At 55.7% G+C, this 23409-nt stretch overlaps 1 protein-coding gene across 1 annotated transcript in view; it reads left to right on the top strand.

The window, feature by feature from the left end:
• The window catches only part of LMNA (lamin A/C), a 42678-nt gene extending 29192 nt beyond the window's left edge, over positions 1-13486 (top strand). Inside the window, exons 3-13 of the mRNA XM_004436196.3 lie at positions 6442-6598; positions 7968-8093; positions 8356-8526; positions 8721-8846; positions 9400-9620; positions 9713-9935; positions 10379-10486; positions 10594-10713; positions 11140-11229; positions 12004-12273; positions 12556-13486. Of these exons, the coding sequence (XP_004436253.1) occupies positions 6442-6598; positions 7968-8093; positions 8356-8526; positions 8721-8846; positions 9400-9620; positions 9713-9935; positions 10379-10486; positions 10594-10713; positions 11140-11229; positions 12004-12273; positions 12556-12579 (1636 nt within the window). The 3' untranslated portion in view covers positions 12580-13486. The remainder of the gene's footprint in view (positions 1-6441; positions 6599-7967; positions 8094-8355; positions 8527-8720; positions 8847-9399; positions 9621-9712; positions 9936-10378; positions 10487-10593; positions 10714-11139; positions 11230-12003; positions 12274-12555) is intronic.
• The last annotated feature ends 9923 nt before the right edge of the window (positions 13487-23409 follow it).

The following is a 23409-nucleotide window of genomic DNA, read 5'->3' as shown; positions in this document are numbered from 1 at the left end:
AGGCCGTTTGGGATTGCCAAGACTGCCCCCCTTCCTCTCGAAGCTCCAGCGCTGCCACCCTCTGCCGGCTGGGAGTGAGCATTGCATCTTCCTAGGCCGGAGCTGGAATGCAGTGGGACCAGAACTCCTAGGTCCTCCCCTACTACCTTTCCTGTTCGTGGGGTACGGCTCCAACCCCCTCCTGCTGTCGTCAGGGTTAACAGCCATGAGCCACCAGATGGAGGGTTAATATGTCCTAAGAAGGGACTTTGAGATGGCTTCTTATGGAGATCCCCTAAATGTCCCTCCCTTTGGCCAATGGCCTCCCTCCCTCTCCCGCCAGGACATTCTACCCCTTCCTAGGCTGTCCCTCCCCCTCTGTGCCTCCGCTTCTTTTGGTCCGTCCCCAGGCCTCCTGCATTTTTGTGACAACACAGGAATGACTTCTGGAGAGACAGGCCAAGAAGAAGGAAAGTGGAGTTTGGCAGGGGACCTTGAGGGAGTGGTTGGTCAGGAAGCCAGCTGCCTGTTATCCAGGACCCCAGTGCCCTGGCCTGTGGCGGCAGGCTTCTCCTGCCTCTGTACAATGCCACGTTGATAAGCCCAGCAGCTGTGACTCAAGCCTGGCCCCCTGCCAGGCCCAGCGCCTCTGCTGGAGTTGCGTCTGAACATGTCAACAGGCCTCCTGTCCCCCTTCTCAGCACCAGTTCTCCCACTGCAGCCCTCCCTCTGCCTGGAATTAAGACCTGCCTTTGTCTGGGGGGAAGACAGCTGGGAGCCTGGTGGCTCTGGAAGGGGATCTAAGGGACCTCAGACTTCGGGCACGTGTGGTGGGTGTCATGCCCAAGAGAAGCATGCAGAAGCAGAGCCAGGCGTGCTATGGGTGCATGTGCACATGTGGGGAGGTCAGGGGTGGCGGGTCCACACTGGGGGACCTACCATGTGCTTTCCAGGTGTAAGACATTTGGAACTTCACAGGGTGGGGTTTGGGGAAGGCTCAAGGGGCTTCTAAGTCCCTGGAATACCTGCCCCCCAGTTCCTCTCTTCAAGGTCTCCTTTCCAGAGAGGGATAGTGCCTTGAATGCCAGAATAGGGAAGCCAGATGTCCCAGCCTTCCCACATCCTGCCCTTATCTGAAAGTGATGGCAGACCCACAGACTGGCCAAGAAACCAAGCAGTGGTTACTTTTGGGGGTGGGGAAGTCAAACACAGTTGCGGGAGTAGGTGATGTCTGAGGGCTGTTTCACTAGGTCTCTGTATCTGTCTCTGACTGGGGTGTCTCCCAGCAAGCGAGATAGAGGTTGAGGCATCTCCCAGGCTTTCTTCCTGGGTGTCTCTGTCCTACTTTCTGTGCCCCCTGCATGCATCATGCCATTTTCTGTGTTCTGTTCCTGTCTGCTGAGAGTGTCCTCAGGTGACCGGATGGGCAGGTTTTTAGTGTCTGAGCCTGCTCTTCTCCAGGCCTTGGTATCCCCTTCTGTAAAAGTACAGGAGTTGGGGGGTCGGCCCGGTGGCATAGTGGTTAAATTCATGTGCTCTAGTTTGGTGGCCTGGGGTTCGCAGGTTCAGATCCCGGGTGTGGACCTATGCACTGCTTATCAAGCCATGCTGTGGCAGGCGTCCCACAAATAACGTAGAAGAAGATGGGCACAGATGTTAGCCCAGGGCCAATCTTCCTCAGCAAAAAGAGGAGGATTGGCAACGGACTTTAACTCAGGGCTAATCTTCCTCACCAAAAAAAGTACAGGACTTGGTCCAGGAGAAGGTCCCTCTGGAAGCCTTGAGCATATGAACCTCCTAGGCTCAGGGCATTCAGGGAACATACAGAAAAAGCCCCAAGACAGGTACAATATAAGTGGAAAGAGAATAAGCCAGCAGGTAGAACAACAGCTGAAGGCAGCAGAGCAGGGCTGAGGCGGGGCTCTAGTGAGGTGGGGGGTGGATTTGGATAGATGGAAGCAGGGAGGGAAGGAGGATATATTACAGTGGGAGGAGTTGCTGGAACAAAAGGAGGGGTGGTAGGAACGTGTAGGCAGGCTTACAGTAGCCACAGGAGACGCCCCACCACCCGGCCGGAAGTCAGCCTGGGCAGAGGTCTAGCCGCCAGGGACTGTCGCCAAACCAGGAGGGCAGGGACTCCCTGCTACCCACCCCGCCCTGCCCTGCCCAGCCACAGGGGGCGCTCTTTCCTGTGAGGCAGGAAATGCCCAGGGGCTCAGAGACCTTTGCTAGCCTGCCTCCCCTCCCCCACCCCCCAGGGTCTCGGCTCAGCGATGGGGAACTCCGTGGGCTGGTGAGGCTGAGGGGCTGAGGTGCTGAGGGGTGGCCAGCGAGGGGACTGGGGTGGGCTGAGGGAGACCCTGCAAGGCTGGGCTAGCTCCTCAACCGCCCCCTTGACCATCTTCCCCTCCCACTTCTTATTTTTAGCCCCATCCTGATGTCTCTGCTCCCCTTGTCTCTTCCTCAGCCCAGGGGAGGAAATGGGGGCCTCCCCCTCTGGGCCTAGCAAGTTGCTCCCAACAACGGGGCCCAAACAGGCCTGCGGCCGGCCCTGGTTCCCATATCTGGCATCCGAGCGGGGCTGAGGAGGGTGACTCAGCGGGTGGGTCAGCGCCTGGCCCAGTGCCCACCCAGCCCCTTTGCCGTGCTGGGCTCCTCTCTTCCCCCTAAAGCAGCGCCCCGAGTCCTGGCCTGCAGTGGCCCTGGATCCGGGCTGCCCTGACCCGCAGGCCTCAGCCTGACGGAGCTCCAGTCTCTGGCCAGGCCAGCCAGCTCCCAGCTCTGGTTTCTACTTACTCTTTTCCTCTGTGCTACCCTGCCCTCCCCCACCCACTCTCTTCCCTCCTTCTGAGATCAGATTTGCCAGCTGTGGGAAGAGTTAGAAACAGGATGCCCAGCCTTGCTTGCCTTACGAGCCCACTGGGATGGAGCCACTCCTGTGCTTGAGGAACCTGGCAGATGTGAGGGAAAGCGTTGGTCCCCACTGGAATTGCACGGGGCCTTGGGCGGGACATGGTCAAAGCCAGGGTCTCCCCTGTGAGCACTAGAGGATTTCCCGACCCCTGCCCGGGAATTGTCTGGCTGAGGATGAGTCACCTGCGGAGACCCTGGTTCCCACCCTTCCCAGCTCCCCTTGCCTGCCCCACCCTGTCCTCCCTGCCAACCCAGTGTGGGAGTGCAGTCGGCACGTGCCCAGCTTTCCCACTGCCAGCCCCCAGTGGACTTGGGCACGGGTAGCACCTCCACCCTTGGGCTGAGCACATGGCCAGTGTCTGCTTGGGGTCCCTGCTAGGTCTGAAGACCCCAACTAGGGAGGAAATGGCTTTTGGAGCTGGTGGGTAGGCAAGACTGGGGAGGAGGAAGGAGAGGCACTGGGCTATGTACCCTCCCCACCCCCATGTCTTGGGGTGTGCGTGTGGCTCCCTGGCCACAGAGCTCCTGAGGTCTGAGTCATGAGCCCATGGGTGATATGGTCTCTTCCCCACAGATGGGGGCTCCCCGCCTGACAGAAAACCGCAAAGGCTCTTCCTCGCTTCCCTCTCTTTGCTCGTGGTTTCTCTCATCTGCAGGGTGTGTCTTTGTCCTTTAGTCACACCTCTTTCAAGCGCTAATCAAAGCCTCCAGGAGGGAAAGGGAGATAGCCCCCTTTAATTTCTCTGGAGGCCATTATAGCGGGGCAGGTGGTGGACGTAGCTCTGGACGCCTCAGTCTCCTCAGTCACATAGTAGGCACCCGTCTCACAGGGAAGCTGTGAAGATTGAGTTAACATGCTAATATTTAGAGCAGTGCCTCGTACATAATCAGCTCCCTGTAAGTGTTTGCTGTCGTTATTATTATTATTATTATTATTATTATTATTATTATTATTATGTTACCACCCCTTGGGAGCAGTAGGAAGTGAAGAGGTCAGGCTGAAGAACAAACTCCTGCAGTTGTCAGACTGTAAGCTCCCAGAGGGCAGGGCCATGCACCCTGTGTTCCTCAGTCCGTGTCTGCCTGGCACTGCCATGGGAAGGGTATTTCCAAGGAGGACTCCTGGAGTTCCTCTCCTGGTGTCGGAGGAGGCCAGGGAAGCAGGACCAGGGAAGAGATGCCCTTGAGATGTCTTCTGAATGTGTGGCATCGTGCCTTCCTGCTTCTCCCAGCTCAGGCTGGCTGGGTCGGGGAGCCCTCTTCCTCCTGCCGGCTTGTCTGTTCTCCAGACCTGTGGCTGAGGCAGGCAGGGAGGTAGAGGAGGAGGAGTCCTGATCAGCAGCCAGAACTGACTCTGACCCCGTCTCTGCTGCTGCTTGCAGTGTTTGACACGGGGCCATTCACCTTCCTCCTCTGTGCCTCAGTTCCCTCATCTGTAAAAGGAGGGAGTTGACCTGAACCCACTCTAAGCTCCTAGTTCTCTCAATTCCGAGAGCCTCCCAGCGCGGCGGCCAGCTGCAGCCGTTAGCCTGCAGGGTAGAGAGGCCTCTTCTGGGAAGCCCCTGCCAGCCTTGGAGTCGGCCCAAGGAGCTCGGAATCTAAGTCGGCCGCGTCGCTTCACTTTACCAGCGGTTTTTCTTCTTCTTCCCTCCTCCCCCTGCAGCTGCCTCAGCTTCGGAAAAGTTCTGAAGTCATGGAAAGTTGGGGCTGTGCTCCCAGCCAGGGCCTGGGCCGGATGGCAGCCAAAACCTGAGCTGGGTTTTGACTTTATTTTTAGCTTTTCTGGCTGAGACGGAGGAGGGGAGACATCCTCCAGTTCTGGAAGGGCCTCTTTTCACAGGAGACAGACACTGTTGCATTAAACAGCTTGTTCTGAGGTGTGGCCAGAGGCCTGGACAGAGCAAGCGTGCAGGCTGGGGCGCTCCCTCCAGGTCGTCCCGTCCTGCCCCTGCCCCTCTGGACAGCCCTCAGTGGAGCCCAGTTGGAGGGGAGGTGACTCCTGTTTGGAATCTCCTAAGCTGATGGAAGGAGAACCTGGCCTTGGGCGGCCCCTCCCTCCAGAACTTCCTCAAGTCTAGCCCTCTCCATCCTGCTTCTCAGTGAATTGTTGGGTCTCTTGGAGCTTAGGGCTTCGGTGGCAGGAGAAAAAAGTGGCAAGGCCACTTTTCTCCTTTCCAGGATAGATTTTTCCCCCCCTGCCCACGTTTGGATTTCCTTTTTTCCATATGCTGTGGTGGGCTTGTGCTTAAAGACTGATGAGTTACAGATGGCAGCCAGGACCAGGCATCTTGGATCTTTCCCTCCATTCCCTGGGTCTGCTGCTTTTTCTCACCGTATATTGGTGAAGGGATCATAACATCTGGAAAGTTCTTGGGTAACCTGGAGATTTTTAAGAAAACAGGACCCCTCCATTTCTCTAGTTCACTATCCAGCAAAAAAGAATCAGGGGCCCAGAAAAGGGTGGGAGGTGGCAGAGGCAACCCCTGTTTGGTTGGTTCTAGCTAAAGCTTTACTCAGTTTGAGGAGTGGGGAGGTTCAAGGCTAGAGCCCACATAGACCTGGAGGCCACATCTGGAGCCTGATGCTGAGGCTGTGGTTGATGGGTGGGCTCAGCATTCTCTCAGGCTCTGATGAGACCTGGAGGGAGGAAGGCTGGAAGCCCCGTCCTCTCCCCATAGCAGGGGCCCAGACTGGGTCTGGGAAAGGGAAGGGTCAATACTGTGCCTGGTTGTCCTCATCCCAGGTCTCTCTGAGCTTTTTTTTTTAATTAATTTATTTTTTTCCCCCAAAGCCCCAGTAGATAGTTGTAAGTCATAGCTGCACATCCTTCTAGTTGCTGTGTGTGGGACACGGCCTCAGCATGGCCAGAGAAGCGGTACGTCGGTGCACGCCCGGGATCCGAACCCGGGCCACCAGCAGCGGAGCGTGCGCACTTAACCGCTAAGCCACGGGGCCGGCCCCTCCCTGAGCTTTAACCAGACTCCCTCCCACAGTCCCCAGTATGTAAAAGGGACTAGGAGAGGTGGCCAACATCTTTGGGGCTCAAACTGAGAAGCGTTAGGGACGCATGGACCCCAGGGCTGGAGCCTGGCTGTCTGGTCCCCATAGGGAGAGAGGCTTGACTGAATGGCAGGTGGGTGGAGTCAAGGAGGAGAAGGTTAAGGCCCTGTGTGGGAAGGGACAGGAGACAAAGGTGGCCCTGTCTCTTTGGGAAGGAATAGGAGGGGAGAGAGGGAAAAGCATTCATCTCATGAGATCCAGCTTTGCCCTTAGCCCCAGGCACGTTCCTGAACACTGAGTCATGGGAAGGGTGGAGAAGCAGGAAGGGGGTTTGGGGGACCTGGGGGGAAGTGGGAGTCCAGCCCCAGAGGCAACCAACGCAGACAAACCTAAAGCCAAGGATGCCCTCTCCTGGCAGATTGAGGGACAGCAGGGCCAGGTCCCAGCCTGACCTCCTGGGAAGCGACTTCCCTATCTCCCTGGGGTACCTGGTTCTCTCTAGGGACACAGACTCCTCCTCTTAAACCCACTCTTCCCTCTCTTCTTTAGCAATACCAAGAAGGAGGGAGACCTGATGGCCGCCCAGGCCCGGCTCAAGGACCTGGAGGCTCTGCTCAACTCCAAGGAGGCGGCCCTGAGCACCGCTCTCAGCGAGAAGCGCACACTGGAGGGCGAGCTGCATGATCTGCGGGGGCAAGTGGCCAAGGTGAGGCCACCCTCCAGGGCCTGCCCATGACCCCACCTGACACGCACACCCCTGTCCCCAGACAAATGCACACTCTTCCACCCCAGTCGCCCTCCGGAGGTGCCTGGTCTGACCTGTCATCACATGGCCTCAGAGCCGTTCACCTGTCCTGGCATCATTCCACCCATCGAGACCATTTTTCATCTTCCTTTGCTGCTCACGGTATCTTGCAGAGTGAACTTAAAATAATCCACAAGTTATTTCCGCTTAAATTTGCGATGAACCGTGCATAGCCCTGGATCCTTCCCGGTTTGGCCCTCCTATGGACAGGACCATCGACCAGCCACAGAGCCCACAGTTGGGAGTTGATGGTTAATCGCATATGGGAAGCATGTTCTTAATGCTTTACATGCATATGGTGGTCTTTACTTTCAAAACACTTTGCTATCTATTCTATCCCCTAATCTCTCATGTTACAAGCTAGAGAACAGAATCAAAGAAGCTGGCTTGTTCCCCATTTCACAGCCTCATCTGCTCAGAGCAGGGCCAGGACTAGAGTCAGTTGGCAAGCTTCTGTCCTGGGCCCTCTCCCCTCCTGGGCCCTGCCACTGTGGCACTGCCCTCTACACCGTGGAGAGACCGGGAGATGCCAGCAGGTTGCCTCCAAAACTGAGGCTGGGCCCTTCCCCTCCCAGGTCCCCTGCCTCCAGCTCCCGGCTCCCCACCAGCCCTTCCCAGCTGCACTGGCCAGCCTGTGCTTTCTAGGACGAGAATATAAGAAAGGTGCTCCCTTGCTGAAACTTCTTCAGAGGTTCTTTTTGTGGCATATAAGGGCATCTCTTCATGATCCAGCCCCTGCCTTCCAGTCCCGCCCCCTCTCCCATCACTCCACCCCCCGACCCCATCCTTCATGCTTCAGCAGTACTGATCATCCTGAAGAACATGTGTGTGCCTTCATACCTCTGGGCCTTTGCACTTGCTCTTCTCTGCCCTGCAGTCATGGCAGTGTCCCTCCCTGGGCCCCACTAACCTGTCCTTCAGGTCTCAGCCTATTGGAGGCCTTCCCAGAGCCCCCTGGGCCACCTCGGGCACACTTTGGTTCCCTCCCTCACGTTCCCTCTATACTCGGGATGTACCTCCTTTATAGCAATTGCTATGTTGTGCCAGAGAGGAGAGGTGCTGTCTTTTTTTTCTTAGCACACTACCGACCCAGAGCAGCTCCTGTGAGTGAGTAGAGATCATCATCTCTGTGGGCATCCAAGGCTCTCACTCCCCTGGACCTGGTTCTGCACGTGTAAAGGGATGCACTGGGAACAGCTCACTGCTCAGCGTCCTTCCAGCTCTGATGGTCTGTAACCCCTCTCCCTGACCTCTGCCCCCTTCCTCTCAGCTCGAGGCAGCCCTGGGCGAGGCCAAGAAGCAACTTCAGGATGAGATGCTGCGGCGGGTGGATGCTGAGAACAGGCTGCAGACCCTGAAGGAGGAACTGGACTTCCAGAAGAACATCTACAGCGAGGTGGGGATTGTGCCCTGCAGGCCAGAGGAATGGGGCTGGGTGGTGACTGACACCGGAGTTGGGGCTGGGGGATCAGCTGTGTGCGGAGCTCATCTGCCTGACTCCCCTGTACTGGTGGATGGGGAGTGGAGCACCCAGCTCCCAGGTGAAAGTGGGGCTGACAGTGGCTCACTGGGTTAGGACTAGGCAGGGAGCTCGGCCCCCTGGGTCTTGGCCTCTGAGGACTAGTTCTGATTTTGGTTTCTGTGTCCCACCCTTCCAGGAGCTACGTGAGACCAAGCGCCGCCATGAGACCCGGCTGGTGGAGATTGACAATGGCAAACAGCGTGAGTTTGAGAGCCGGCTGGCAGACGCCCTGCAGGAGCTGCGGGCCCAGCATGAGGACCAGGTGGAACAGTACAAGAAGGAGCTGGAGAAGACCTATTCTGCCAAGGTGCTTGCTCTTCCCTTGCTCCCTCTGCCCCCAGCAGCCCTACCCCCGCCCACCCTGGGATGTTCCGGGGGGTCAGGGAGATGGTGGTGGGAGCTCTGGGTGCCCAGGACCTGAGGCTGCAGCAATGGTAGTCTTCTCAGGTCCCTCCCTCCCTCACGGTCCCCGCAGCCCTAACCCTGTGTCCTCCCTGCTAGCTGGATAATGCGAGGCAGGCAGCTGAGAGGAACAGCAACCTGGTGGGGGCCGCCCACGAGGAGCTGCAGCAGTCCCGCATCCGCATCGACAGCCTCTCGGCCCAGCTCAGCCAGCTCCAGAAGCAGGTGAGGCTCCCACCTCACGCCTTCTCCCATCGCCAATAGTCTGGGCAGGATGTAGGGTGGAAGCCCAGGGGCGCTTCCTGAGGAGGGGAGGGGGTGAGGAGTGGAAGATGCCCCCAGGACCACAGACCGAGTAAGGGGCCTAGCATTTGGAGTCAGGTGACCTGTTTGCTGTTCCAGGACTACCTCTTATCTGGCCTCCTATTACCTTCACTCCTCAGAGCCTTGGTTTCCCATTTGAAAATGGAGATCATTCTTATCCTCCCTAACAGATCTGCCACGAGACTCAATGTGAGGTGTTAAAAGCATTAATATTATTCTAGCTGGCTGTGCCATTTGTGACAGGAGGAAATAGGTTCTAGCCTCAGAATAAGAGATTTCAGTTAGATATTGGGAAGGACTTCCTGGTTGATAGCCAAGGCGATGTTGAGCCCATGTTGATGGGCTCTGATGGGAGCCTGGAGATCCTGGGGAGGGTGGCTAAGTGTCCCCTACCCCTCCCTCTCCACACTTGGGGCCCTTGGGAGCTTACCAGACCCCCGCCTCCCTCACTCAGCTGGCAGCCAAGGAGGCGAAGCTGCGGGACCTGGAGGACTCGCTGGCCCGTGAGCGGGACACCAGCCGGCGGCTGCTGGCAGAGAAGGAGAGGGAGATGGCAGAGATGCGGGCAAGGATGCAGCAACAGCTGGACGAGTACCAGGAGCTGCTGGACATCAAGCTGGCTCTGGACATGGAGATCCACGCCTACCGCAAGCTCCTGGAGGGCGAAGAGGAAAGGTGGGTTGGGGAGGAGTCTGGGAGGGGCTGGCGGCTACCTCTGGTCCACGACCAGCCTTAACCAGGCCCCCCACTTTGTCTCCCCTCCCCAGGCTGCGCCTGTCCCCCAGCCCCACCTCGCAGCGCAGCCGTGGCCGTGCCTCCTCCCACTCATCCCAGACTCAGGGCAGCAGCAGCATCACCAAAAAGCGCAAGCTGGAGTCCAGCGAGAGCCGCAGCAGCTTCTCGCAGCACGCGCGCACCAGTGGGCGTGTGGCCGTGGAGGAGGTGGACGAGGAGGGCAAGTTCGTGCGGCTGCGCAACAAGTCCAATGAGGTAGGCCCCCCAGTTGGGTCTAAGAGAATATAGCCAGGTTAGGGATGCGGTTTGGAGAGAGGAGTATTCCTCTCCTCAGAGGCAGACTGGCATGAGTGTGTGACTCCTCCATGCTCTAGTTCCCGTCCTGGCTCCAGGACTCATCACAGGCTGGGAGACCCTGGGCAAGTTATGTAACCTTTCACCATCAGTTTCCTCCTCTGTACAATGGGGATGAATAATGGTCCCTAACTCTTTGAGTTGTTGGGAAGATGAAAGCATCAAGTGTGTCTGGCACAGCATAAGTGCCCACAGATCGGAGCTGTTATCCTTGAGAGGGAGGGCATGGAGAGGGGACTGGAGGGAGAGGCCTCTTGCTGTGGCCTGCCTGGGCCCTTGAGCAAGATAAACTCAAGAGCCTGAACGAGCCTCCCCCGCCTTCCCCTTCCCTCCCTTCCTGGCAGGACCAGTCCATGGGCAACTGGCAGATCAAGCGCCAGAATGGAGATGATCCTTTGCTGACCTACCGCTTCCCACCAAAGTTCACCCTGAAGGCTGGGCAGGTGGTGACGGTGAGTGGCAGGGTGTTTGGGACTCTGGGGTGGCCTTGAGTGGGGACAGGTTAGCCTGAGGATGGGAGCGCTGGAGTGAATGCCCTTCTCTATTCCTCCCTCCCCAGATCTGGGCTGCAGGAGCTGGGGCCACCCACAGCCCCCCTACCGATTTGGTGTGGAAGGCGCAGAACACCTGGGGCTGTGGAAACAGCCTGCGCACGGCTCTCATCAACTCCACTGGGGAAGTGAGTATGCTGCAGGCTGGCCTCTTTCTGGACAAGGCTCCCCTGGTGGCCCAAATAGGAGCTGGCTGCCCCTCACCCAAGAGAGCCAATTCAGGGCCACTTTCTCCTAGCTCTCAGGGACAGTCCCAGGCCCTAAACTCTACCCAGTGGGCAACTCAAAAGATGCCTCCTCCAGCAGCATGAGGGGTGGAAGTCAGATGGCGAGGATTGTTAAAGGCAGAACCATATTACTACTCAGAAAGCTTGACAGTGTCCCTCTGGGGTAGAAACAAGTTCCTTAGCTCCAATACCACAGAGGACAGAGTAAGCAGCAGGCTGGACAAAGGGCAGACCACCAGAAAGGTATCCACTGTGGCTGGATACACTGCACACCCCTCCCCTGGCCCTGACCCCTAACGCATGGGCCTGGTCCCGTGTCCCTGGCAGGAGGTGGCCATGCGCAAGCTTGTGCGTTCAGTGACTGTGGTCGAGGACGACGAGGATGAGGATGGAGATGACCTGCTCCATCACCACCACGTGAGTGGCAGCCGTCGCTGAGGCCAAGCCCACACTGGGGCACCCAGCCAGGCCTGGGGGCAGCCTCTCCCTGGCCTCCCCACGCCAAAAATCTTTTCATTAAAGAATGTTTTGGAACTTCACTCGCTGCCCTGGCTTTTCTTCTCTCTCCTCCCTATACCTTGAACAGGGAACCCAGGTGTCTGGGTGCCCTACTCTGGTAAGGAAGGGAGTGGGAACTTTCTGATGCCATGGAGTATTCCTATGGGAGCAGTGGACAAAGGTCTGGATTTGTCTCCTGGGAAGGGGACGGGAGGACAGATGTGGGGCACCCAGCCCTACCTCTCTCCCCCCATTTCTGTTGCATGCACTTCCTCTCTTGCCCCTTCTCCATTCCTGTTGCATGCATGTCCTCTCATTTCCCCCATTTTTCCTGTAAGAACCTTCTCTCTCATTCCCGCCCTCCCCAATTTATTTTGCATGCCTGCTGTCCTACAAGCTTGCTTGCTCTCTCTCAAGCACAGAGCAGCTAGGACAGAGTCAAAGCCACAGCTCCGGTCCCCTGTCCCCAAGTCTTCCTGACCCTTCTCCCTTTTTGTGTCTTCCCTCCCCCTCTTCCCAGCCCTAGCCTCCCAAGCCCTATCACCCAACGCCCTCTGGCCCTCTGGTTCTTGCGTACAGAGCCCCACCTTCCTGCCTGGTGGCTGGGAGCCTGCAGGAGCGGAGCCTGGGTGTTGGGCCTGAGCGGTCAGTCCCAGACCCGCCGTCCCGCCTGAGCCTTGTCTCCCTCCTCAGGGCTCCCACTGCAGCAGCTCGGGGGACCCCGCTGAGTACAACCTGCGCTCACGCACCGTGCTGTGTGGGACGTGCGGGCAGCCTGCCGACAAGGCGTCTGCCAGCAGCTCGGGAGCCCAGGTGGGCGGATCCATCTCCTCTGGCTCTTCTGCCTCCAGTGTCACAGTCACTCGCAGCTACCGCAGTGTGGGGGGCAGTGGGGGTGGCAGCTTCGGGGACAACCTGGTCACCCGCTCCTACCTCCTGGGCAACTCCAGCCCCCGAACGCAGGTGAGTTGTCCCTTTGCCTCCATACCCTGCACGCCGAGGACCCTGGTCCTTGAGGGTTAGGACAAGGTGGCCTTGTAGGGGGGAGAGCCTTCTCTTCCGCAGCCCGGGGGAGTGGGAGCCTCCTCCCTGCAGCCCAAGATCCTAGACAGTCCACTCCTGCATCCTGCCCCTCCCGTCTGAGCCCCAGACTGGAGGGCGGGGGCAGGGCTGAGGGTCAGGGGAGGGAGGGTACAGAGCCAGACACTGCCACTCACACCTCTCCCCTTCTCTCTTCTCTCTTAGAACCAGAACTGCAGCATCATGTAATCTGGGACCTGCCAGGCAGGGGTGGGGGCCGAGGCCTCTGGCTTCCTGCTCACCTCGTGCCCACCCCCGCCCTGCACCTCATGGGAGGGGGCTTGAAGCCAAAGAAAAATACCCCTTTGGTTTTTTCTTCCATGTTTTGTTTTTTTCTAAGAGAAGTTATTTTCTACAGTGGTTTTATACTGAAGGAAAAACACAAGCAAAAAAAAAAAAGCATCTATCTCAATCCCCTCCTTTCCTTTTCCCTGCTTCCAGGAAACTCCATATCTGCCTTAAAACCAAAGAGGGCTTCCTCAGGGAGCCAAGGGAAAGGGACGCTTTTACAGAGCCTAGTTTCTGCTTTTCTGCCCTGCCTGCTGCCCGCGCCCCGGGGACCCCGTGACATGGTGCCTGAGAGGCAGGTGTGGAGTCTTCTCCGCCAGCCTCCAAGGGAGGAGGGCTGAGCCAGGCCCCTGGGCCTGTGCCCTGTCCTCCCACTACACCTGGTCGAGGCTCCTCAGCCTGCCCCGCCCCCCGCCCCGCCCCTGCCCCAGCCCCGGGGTGATGTGATTCTCCCAGGTACCAGCTGCGCTTGCTTTTTCTGTATTTAGACAAGAGATGGGAATGAGGTGGGAGGTGGAAGAGGGGGAAGAAAGATTAGTTTGAGCCTGGCTTCACCCAGCTTTAGAGCCGGGGGTGGGCTCTGCCCAGTCACTGGAGGTTCAGGTCAAGTGGGTGCAGGGGAGGAGGGAGAGGGAGGCCTACTGGAAAGGGTGAGAGCCTGCTGGGGCCGTGCCCCAGAGGAGGAAGGTGAAAAGGGGTGGAGGGTGTGTGGCAGCGGTTTTTGGCAAACACTAAAGAGCCCCGTGCCTCCCCATTTCCCGTCTGCACCCCTTCTCTCCTCCCTGAATCAATACACTAGTTGTTTCTATCCCTGGCTGCTGTGGTGTCTGTCTTTGTTGGTGGGCGTCACTGTGTGTTCTGAGGGGCAGACACACACACAGATGTCACGGTCCCCGCATCCTCATGCTCACTGCTGCCCAGCCTCGCCCCTGCTGTGGGGGAGATGAGATGAAGCCCTCAGAGCTCTCCAGGGGCCCATCAGGGCACTCGGTGGTGGCTGACGGGGAGAGGCTTTGACATAAGCCACGCCCGCCCACTGTGGGGCTCTTTCTCCGTGGAAGTCCCTCAGAGAGGTAGAGCCGGAGGAGGGCGTTTCCTCCCTCACTTCCTTCATCCAACCAGCACTTAGAGAACACCTTCTACATGCTGCATGCTGGACCCCAAGCTCGGCAAGAATACTAAGACATACGATATGGACCCAGCCCGAGGATGGTGACATCTCGGGACCTGGGGCAAGGACATGGGAGGAGGGAGTAGAAGCTAGTGAAGGCACCACGATAGGAGTAGGACTGACTGCAAACAAGCAGTTCATGTCCCTTTGTGCCACACTCTGCTCAGCTTGGGGATGGGGAAACGAACAAGACAACACGGTCAGTGTCCTCAGGGAACGTACACTCCTGTGGGAGTCCGAAAACGTGGACTGCTGTGGCCACAGGGATGTGTCAGGCAGAGTAGGAGCCTCGGAGAGGGAAACGGTTTACAACTGGGGGCAATGAGGAGCCAGGACTGAGGGAAAGGGCCCCAAACGAGGAAGGTGAGCTATAGTAACCAACCTGGCCCTGGCCCTTTATAGATTCCAAAACATCTCTGCACTATTTCATTTGACCCTCACACTGTCTTGAGAGGTGGTCATTGTCCCCTTGCGCTTGGAAATGGGGCTCAGAGGTAACTTGCCCAAGGCCACACAGCTAGTTGGTGGCAGAGATCCCAAGGGTTCTGGCTGCACACCCCTGCGCCTGTGAGGACATGCTCCCCCCTCTGAACAAAAAATAGTGATGATAAAGTACGCTTATGTTCCCAGGGACAGAGAAGTTGAGCCTGAGTCAAAAGTCAGTGAGAAAAAGAGCATGTCTGGGATTATGGGAAAACAGATTGGAAAAAACAGAATGAATGACAGGAGAGAAGCCTCTGAAGTCATGCCGGAAACCCGTAACTCCCCCTGGACTGAGACCGGGGGCCTCTGGGAAAGGGATGCTGAGAAGAAGGGGTGTGGGCTGGAGGAAGAGGTCCTTGCCTCAGGCGGGCAGCTTCGAAGAAGGAAACCCTTCCTCTCCCCGCCCTGGGCGAAAGTACTGGGGGCCCCCGTGGGAATAGGGTCTTGGGCCGCAGCGGAGTCCCATTATCTCCAGGTGCACTTCCCGGGCCGGGCACCTGGGGACGCCAGAGACCCACCCACTGCCGCCGCTGCGTACGCGCACCCTAGGCGTGGGTTCGCCGCAGCTCAGCTAAACCCTGGTGGATGGCGCGGGCTCTGAACACAGGAGGCCGTGCGGCCTCTGTGGCTGGGGAACACCAGCGCGAGCAGGCGAGGTCCCTGGTCTTGAGGAGGGCTGAGGCGGATGAGGCAAAGTCCGCAAAAACTGCGGCAAGCTAGCGTTGCGGTAGAATTGGTAGCTGCGGACTCGCGCAGCTAGAGCGTCCGCACACGTGGTTGCCTCACATGATGCTCATAACACAGCTCGGCGCTCAGCAAGCCACGTATAATTATTAAAAAGCAAAAAAAAAATTTTTTGTTAGACTGTAACACATACTCTGCAGTAAAACTGAAAACACAGGTAAATACAAAGAAGAAAAACAAGTCACCCCTTTTCAATTACCCAGAAGCAACCACTTCTTTCCAGATTTTTTCCTGAGCATATACTTTACATAGTTAAGATCCCACTGTGGCTTAAATTTTGATTCTGCAGTTAACGTGCATAAGCACTTTCTAATGCTATTTCAAAGTCTATAAACATTCTTTTAAAATAACATTGATTCTTTTTCTATCTGTTCATGTAAGTAATACTTGGCCATTACAGAGAGGATAGAAAAGGAGAAAGAAAAAAATAATCATCATCTGTGCTTCCGCTACTCAGCAATAACCGCTATGAACATTATGGGGGGAGGCCTTCAAGCATTTTATATATATTTTTTCAATTTTCAAATATATACATATATTTACAATTTTCTGCTGGCTGTTATGAATAACACTTCCTGGAATATACAGCTTTGCACACATCTGTGGGCATTTCTATGAAATAAATTCCAAGAAGAGGACTAGCTAAGTCAAAGGTAAACACATCATAAAGGCCACTGATAATATTGCCAAGCGTCATCCAGAGAAGCTGGACCCTTACTGTTCTCATCGGCAGCGGATCTCACTTCTCCCCAAACTCCTGTCAGTGCCAGAAGTTTTTTGGTTTTGATCTTTGCCAACTTGATAGGAAGACAATTATAGTTCATTATTGTTTCAAAGTACATTTCTTTGAAGAGAAGTTGAAATTTTTTTTCATTCATGTGTATTGGTTATTTGCGTTTCTTCTGGTGTGAATAACATGTTTTTATTCCTTTTGCTCATTTTTTTATTGGCAAAATTATCTTTTTCACATTGGTTCTTAAGATTCAGGGAGAAAGCTTTCCCTCTTGATTTTATCTATCTATAGCTATTAAGCCATATGTTTTGCAAATATTTTATAAAGGATGTTTATTATATGAACATACTTTTATTTATTTATTTTATTTTATTTATTTATTCATTTATTCATTTATTTTTGTGAGGAAGATCAGCGCTGAGCTAACATCCATGCCAATCCTCCTCTTTTTGCTGAGGAAGACCAGCCCTGAGCTAATATCTATTGCCAATCCTCCTCCTTTTTTTTTTTTTTCCCTTTTTCTCCCCAAGGCCCCAGTAGATAGTTGTATGTCATAGCTGCACATCCTTCTAGTTGCTGTATGTGGGATGCCGCCTCAGCATGGCTGGAGAAGCGGTGCGTCGGTGCGCGCCCGGGATCCGAACCCCGGGCTGCCAGTAACGGAGCTCGCGCACTTAACTGCTAAGCCACGGGGCCGGCCCCAGGACACACTTTTTAATGGCTGAATGTATATACAACATTTCATTTAATCAATCCCCTCTGGATATTTAGATTGTCTCTTTTTTTTTTTTTTAAGATTTTATTTATTTTCCCCCCAAGGCCCCAGTAGATAGTTGTATGTCACAGCTGCACATCCTTCTAGTTGCTGTATGTGGGACGCGGCCTCAGCATGGCCGGAGAAGCGGTGTGTCGGTGCGCACCCGGGATCCAAACCCGGGCCGCCAGCAGCAGAGCGTGCGCACTTAACCGCTAAGCCACGGGGCCGGCCCTAAGTCTCAGTTTTATATTGTAAATAATGCTGCAGTAAAATGCCTTTTCTGTAAATATTTCAGGTAATTTTTTAGGATGGAATCCTGATGATTCCCCCACTAACTGGCCTTTCTTTAACTTCATGACCACACACCCCTGGTGCTGCCTCCCTTACAGCTCCCGTCCCTAGCCCAGCCACCTCCTTTCTCCAGGTGACTCTTTCACACCTTCTCCTCTCTCTTCAAACTTCCCCTCCTCACTGTCAGCTGCTGACCTGCTTCCTTCATTCCAAAAAGACTGCTCTTGTCAAGGTCCCCGTGCCCTGCACATTGCTAACCCAGTGGTCACTTCTCAGTCCTCGTCCTCCTCGACCTTGTCTGTCGCAGATGATCCCTCTCTGGTCCTTCTCAGCCTACATTGCTGATTCTTCCTCTTCTGCCTGACCTCCGACAGATGGAGTGCCCCAGGGCTCAACTCTTCTCTTTTCTGTCTACACTTGGGCCCTGAGAGACTTCCTCCAGGCCCTTGGCTTTAAATACCCTCCACACATTGGTGACTCTCAAGTTTACACCTTCAGCTTATTCCTTCACCCTGAACTCCAGACCTGAATACCTACTTGATGGACTAATGGCATCTCGAAGTTAACGTGTCCAAAACTGATATCCTGGCTTCTACCACCCACCCCACACCCCCAGCCGCCAGGTGCTCTGCCTATAATCGTCCCCATTTTAGCTGATGACCCTCCTTCTTTCCAGTTGCTCAGACCAAAAATCCTGGAGTTCATCCTTAACTCCTCTTATCCTCTCATACCCTCTCATCCTCTTTTACCTTCACTCCATTAGCAAATCCTGTCAGCTCCATCTTTTTTTTTTTTTTAAGATTTTATTTATTTATTTTTTCCCCCCAAAGCCCCAGTAGATAGTTGTATGTCATAGCTGCACATCCCTCTAGTTGCTGCATGTGGGACTCGGCCTCAGGATGGACGGAGAAGTGGTGCCTCGGTGCGCGCCCGGGATCCGAACCCAGGCCACCAGCATCGGAGCGCGTGCACTTAACCACCAAGCCACGGGGCCGGCCCTCAGCTCCATCTTTAAAATATATCTGGAATCCAGTACATCCTTACCACCACCGCGATGTCTTATCTGGATGATGGCGTTAGTTTCCTGACTGGCCTCCTGCCCTTGCTCCACACTGTTTATTCGTCACACAGCAGCAGAGTGACCTTTAATCGTTTGGTCACTCCTCTGCTTAAAACCCTCCAGAGCCTTCCCAAAGCACTCAATGTAAAAGCTAACGTCCTCACAATGGCATGCAAAGCCAGGCATGACAACCCCTCCACCGCATCTCTCACCACTCTCCCTCGTGCTCACTCCACTCAAGCCACAGTGACTGCCCGAGTATTCCTAGACTACACCAAGCACATGCCTGCCTCAGGACATTTGCACTGATGGTTCCCTCTGCCTGGACCACTTTTCCCATCAAATATCTGCATGCTTGTTCCCTCGCTTTCTTCAGGTCTCTATTCAAATGTCACCATCCAGTAAAGCCTTCCCCAACCAAATTTTTAAAAATAGTGTCCTCCTCGCCATCCTGAGCCTATCGCTTCTGAGCTACCCTTCTTGCTTAATTTTTCTCCAGGGCACTTCACACCACTGGACAGATTTCATTTGTGTATTTATTCATTTTCTGTCTTCCATGCCAGAACGCATACACCCGAGGGCAGGTATTTTTGTCTGTTTTATTCATGCTGAGTCCCCAGTACCTAGTGCAGTACCTGACAACATAGTAGGTACTTTGTAAGTATTTGCAAATGCATAGACTCAGAAATGGAACCGTTCAGTGTGAGCACTTTTGCAGAACCTGAGACCTGTTACCAAATTGCTTCCAAAAAGATGTAACCACTGCATTTTGACCACCAGTGGGCAGGTTATCAGTCTTCCCATTTTAAGTGCGGCAACTGAGACCCAGCTAAGAGAGAGGTTTACCTGAAGACACCCAGCTGGCTGGTGCTGGAGCACAGGACTCCTGACTCCCAGAAAATACTGCGCCAGCTCAGAATACTGTGGGAGGACTGAAGAGGGTTCTGAGGAGGAAGGGGTTCTTTAGGGGTGGGCCTGGAAGGATGGGAAGAATTCTATCAGGTAGAAATGAGAAGCAATAGCACTCCAGGTAGGAGATATAGGATAAACTGAAACTTGAGGAAAGGCAGGGTCCAGGTGGACTGGGGTAGAGCCCTCCCACACTGAGGAGATGGGAGGGGGCCCCGAACACCAGCCATGGAGTTTGAAATTAATGCCTTGGGCACTGGGGAGCCAGGGGGGATTTTTGAGCGAAGTAGTGATATGAGAACTGACGTTTTCTGCTGGCTCGCTGTCTGGCTGCTGTCTTTCAGTTTCCATTTCTTTGTCCCTCTCCTTATCTATGTCTTTCTCTGGGCTGCCCCGGCCCCTCCATGGCCAGAGGTAACTGGCTAAGTCATTTTCCTTTTCCATGTCACCACTCTGACAGCCTAACAGGGGGTAGACGAGGGGGAGGATGAACCAGCAGCCTTATCCTGCCCCCAGAGGGGTGGAGGAAACAAGACTTGGAGAGGCAGTTGGGAGGGGAAGGTGCCTCCTGCCCCCCACCCACTAGAGTGACTCTGAGGTGCTGGCCTCCCCTCCCTCTCTGCAGCCAGGCCTCAGGCCCTTCCAATTCTTGGGCTGCTTCTCAGAGCTCAGTACCAGCCAGTGCCAGCTGGCAGCTCTCACCGGAGACTGAGGTGGCACGAATATGGGGGAGGGGGGAGGAAGTGGGCAGGGGCCCAAGGGGACAAGGGGCCAGGATCTGAGGAGGTGGTAGTCACAAGCTGGGTGGCCAACATGGGGGTCACATGGGATGAGGGAAAGGCTAGACTGAGGAGTCTGGGGGCTTCCAGGGGAGTAGAGGAGGTGTCAATCCCCCCACTCTGGCTCTTCTGCCCCTGGCAAACCTAATCCTCTCCCCACCACCCACTTTCCTCTACACCCACCCCCTTAAGCTGCCCCTAGCTAATTTGTTTTGGTCCCTTTAAGAGCTGCCTGGGAACTGGGGCACCGGAGGGGGCTGGCAGGGCCCCCACGGCCTCCCCCTGCCATATCTGCTCCGCCCCTTGCCTGGTACACACTCTGCTGGAAGTCCTGGACGCCTGGGTTAGGGTCTCCACTGCTGGGCTGGGGGTAAGGCTTGAAAGTGGTGGGGAAGAGGGACCGTGGTCCCTGGGATGGGAGCGGGGGTGGGATGTCAGTTTCCTAGCACTATGGACATGGTGGTCTGCGTGCCAACTTCAGTGGATACCATAGGGGGCCCTGGCTGGGTGGTCCTTCAGCTTCATACTAGGGGAAGAGTAGCTCCAGGGATCTTGAGGAGCAGAGCCTAGGGGACAGGATGCCTGGGTCTCCTCACCCTCCACTCCCCCATCTCATTTTCCCGGGACCCTCGTTTGCTAAACTCCATCAGCCATTCCCTGTCCCTCCTGCAATTAAAGACATAGGGCCCTGACACCCCATCTGCCCAAGGTGGGGAAACTGAGGCTAGGCAAACCAGAGGAACGGAGCTGTGTGCACTGCAGCGGAGAAATGGAGATGAGACCGTAGAAAGGTTCTCCCTCCTTCTCCACCCCGGGGCCCCAGCAAGTTTCTAACTACAGTCACGGCCACCGCCAGAGACTAGGTCCCTAGTTCCCTCATCAGAACAACTTAGTTCCTTCCTGGAAGTTTTTACTTCCACATGTCGAGGCCAGGGGGCTCCCTGAAGCCCAGCTGGGTAATCCGGGATGACGTGGAGCCCGGGGAAGCTTGTAGGCTCCCCGTGTTTTACTCTGTTGGATTATTTCAGAAATGGATCCCCTTCCAATTCTGCCACAGAGACTGGGCCCAATTCCCCTAAAAGGGAAGGAGATGGGGGCAGGACCCTGGGGACAACCCCTGGGGGTGAAGTCTCCCTGCAGCCCGGCCTGCTTCTTTCCTGTCACAGCACTAGTTCAGTTTCCTCTAGTCCCTGCCACCTTGATCCCAAATCATTTCTTCCCCTCCTACCAGGTGTCCCAGTGCTGGGGGGAAGCGCCTGAGCAAGTAGGCATCTCTGAGTCCCCAAGGCCTAGGTGCCGACGGCAGCGAGGATGGAGTGTCAGGAAGTGGTGGGGGATGTGATAGCAGCCCTGCTCAGAGTCCACTTCTGCTTTCAGCACATGCCAGATCTCCTTGCACCACTCAGACAGGAATGCTCACTCACCACCCCAACCCAGATCTAAAAGGGAACCAGACTTGTCCTATGAAACCCTCTGCCCAGGGCCGGCACCAGCACACTCACTTCTTTCTTCTTAAAAATACTATTAAATCAAGAGATGAGCCAAGCTGCTCCCAGGTAGGCTGGAAAGCCATTATTTTACCTATGTGAATCAGAGAGGGCAAGTGCCCGGCCCAGGGTCACACAGCAAGTTTCAGGCAGCCAGGCCTAGGACCCAGGGCTCTTGCTCCCTGGCCCCATGCTGACTTTTTCACAGTCTTCCCACAAGCTGAGAGAAGCCAACCTGGAAGAGGCTTTTTCAACTCTTCCATTTTACCAATGAAGAAACTGAAGCCCAGCAGGGGCTGGAGGGAGCTCTGGTAAATAGGGTTGCTCAGGATCAGGGCTGGGAGAGGACACAAGGGCCAGCTCCCAAAGCTAACACCCAGACCCCTGCTTGCCTCTGCTCCCCCACAGATGGGAAAGAATCCAGCTCAGGCTTGTCTCTTTTTTCATCCCTATCTAGTCTAGATTTTTGGCAAGTCCTTCCTGAAGTCTTCTCTCCATCCTCCTCTTACAGCACAAACCTTTCTCTTCTAACGGGTCTCAGGGGGTTAGCAAAAGAAGGCTTCTGGAGCAGACATCTTCTTGGTAAGCTGGTTTAGGAAGAAATGGAAGAACCTGAACGTGACAGTGGACCTCTTCCCATGGAAGTCAGGGTAATATTAACAGAAGAGAGCTTCTCAGGCTTCTTGACAGAGAAGAGACCTTGCCTGTAGGCTTATTTGCATAGATATTTGTATGTTCATTTACATCCTTATTGAAAAACTCAGTTTGCATGGGGTCAGGCTGGCTGGTGTCTAGATGTGATCCCCCTACATATACACAGTTCCCAGGGGAGAGGGAGACCCAGAGAAATTGACCATAAAGGGGAATTGGCCCCAGCTGCCCTTGAACCTAGCTGGGGGACATCCACGCTGTGGTGCCTGCCTGACGGTGGGCAAGGGAGCTGAGCGAGGACCCTGGGGGCTAGTGTGCGCCCTCCCCACCTCCCTCCACATCTGGAGCCGCGCCTCCTCCACACATGTGGATCCAGGAGCCACAGAAGGTGGGGCACAGGGGGACACGGGTAGGAGGAGTAAGAATATGGGGAGATTCTAGTCCCTCCCACTTAGAGAGGCGGTCGCCATGGTGACTGAGGACCAGTGAGGCGGGATGGGGTTGGGGATGGGGGGCGGGGGTGTGGCAGGGACCAAGGCGCTGGGAGACAGAACGCCTGGCATTCCAGGGGGCGGGAAACGCTGCGGCATCCCCAAGCTCCAGGTGAGGGAGCGGGAGAGCTGACAGTTCTGAAAAGAGAGGGCGGGCCATTGTCTGGCGCTGGCTCGGCCCTGAGGAGGGGGCAGACAGAGGGGGTCGGGCCATTGTGTGCAATACTCAGCTCAGCCTTCCAGCACTAGTCAGACTGGAGGAGGAAACCTAGGAGGCACTGGGTAAGGAGTAGGGGGATTTGGGCTGGGCGGGTGGCAAGAAGGCTGGGAGGCAGTGAGGGTGGGAAGAGGTGAGAGGATGCTGGAGGAGTAGAGGCTTGGGGACATCGCTAGTGCCTTATACACAGTAGGCACTTAATAAATCTAAGTTGATTTGATTTGCTTGTGATCATAAACAGACGGGAGTGAGGGGCAGGGAGGTGGGGCTAAGGAAGGGGAGCCAGGAAGCGGGTGTTCCCCGGGACTGTGCTCTTCTGGGGCTGCCCCTGAGGCTGGAAGGGAAAGGGGGTAGGGGAAACTGGACCTGCTGGGCACTGGCGAAGCCAGTGAGGTATCCATGCTCCCTAGGGGTGCAGAAGAGACAGAACCCCCGGGGTGAGCATGGGGTAGGGATGGGGAGCGACATCTCCATCTTCCCTCCCAGCTCCACCCCCACATCTGGATCTTTACCCTGTGCCAGTGAGCCTGGCAGGAAGGGGCTACTGTTTGGTGCGGTCTAGGGGCCACGGGGGCAGAGTCTCCGAAGGAGCTGGACCCTGGGGCAGGGGGGCAAGTTTGAACTCAGCATAGTTTTCATGGGGAGTCCCCAGGCTGGGCTCCGGGGCTTGAGGAGAAAGGAGTTGGAGAACCCCTACACTGGGGCTATGAAATGGCACAGCCCCTAGGGCCTGGTCCCTAAACATCTGACTCCTTCACACAGCCACCCCACCTGACCTGCTGCCCGACTCCAACCCCAGCCCAGACGCTTTCCCTCCCTGGCCTTGGTCTCCTCATTTGTACAGTGAGGGAGGGAGTGGAGCCCTGCCAGCTCTGAGCTTCCTGGATGCTGTGGGCAGGACCTGCTTCATCATTTGCACCTGCTACATCATTTGTGGGGCCCAGTGCAAAATGAAAAC

Source organism: Ceratotherium simum, chromosome 2, assembly GCF_057802395.1.
Source record: "Ceratotherium simum simum isolate JZ-2026a chromosome 2, ASM5780239v1, whole genome shotgun sequence".
Classification (NCBI taxonomy): Eukaryota; Metazoa; Chordata; class Mammalia; order Perissodactyla; family Rhinocerotidae; genus Ceratotherium; species Ceratotherium simum.
Note: the sequence above shows the minus strand (reverse complement) of the source record. Positions and strands in the feature narration are given on the sequence as shown.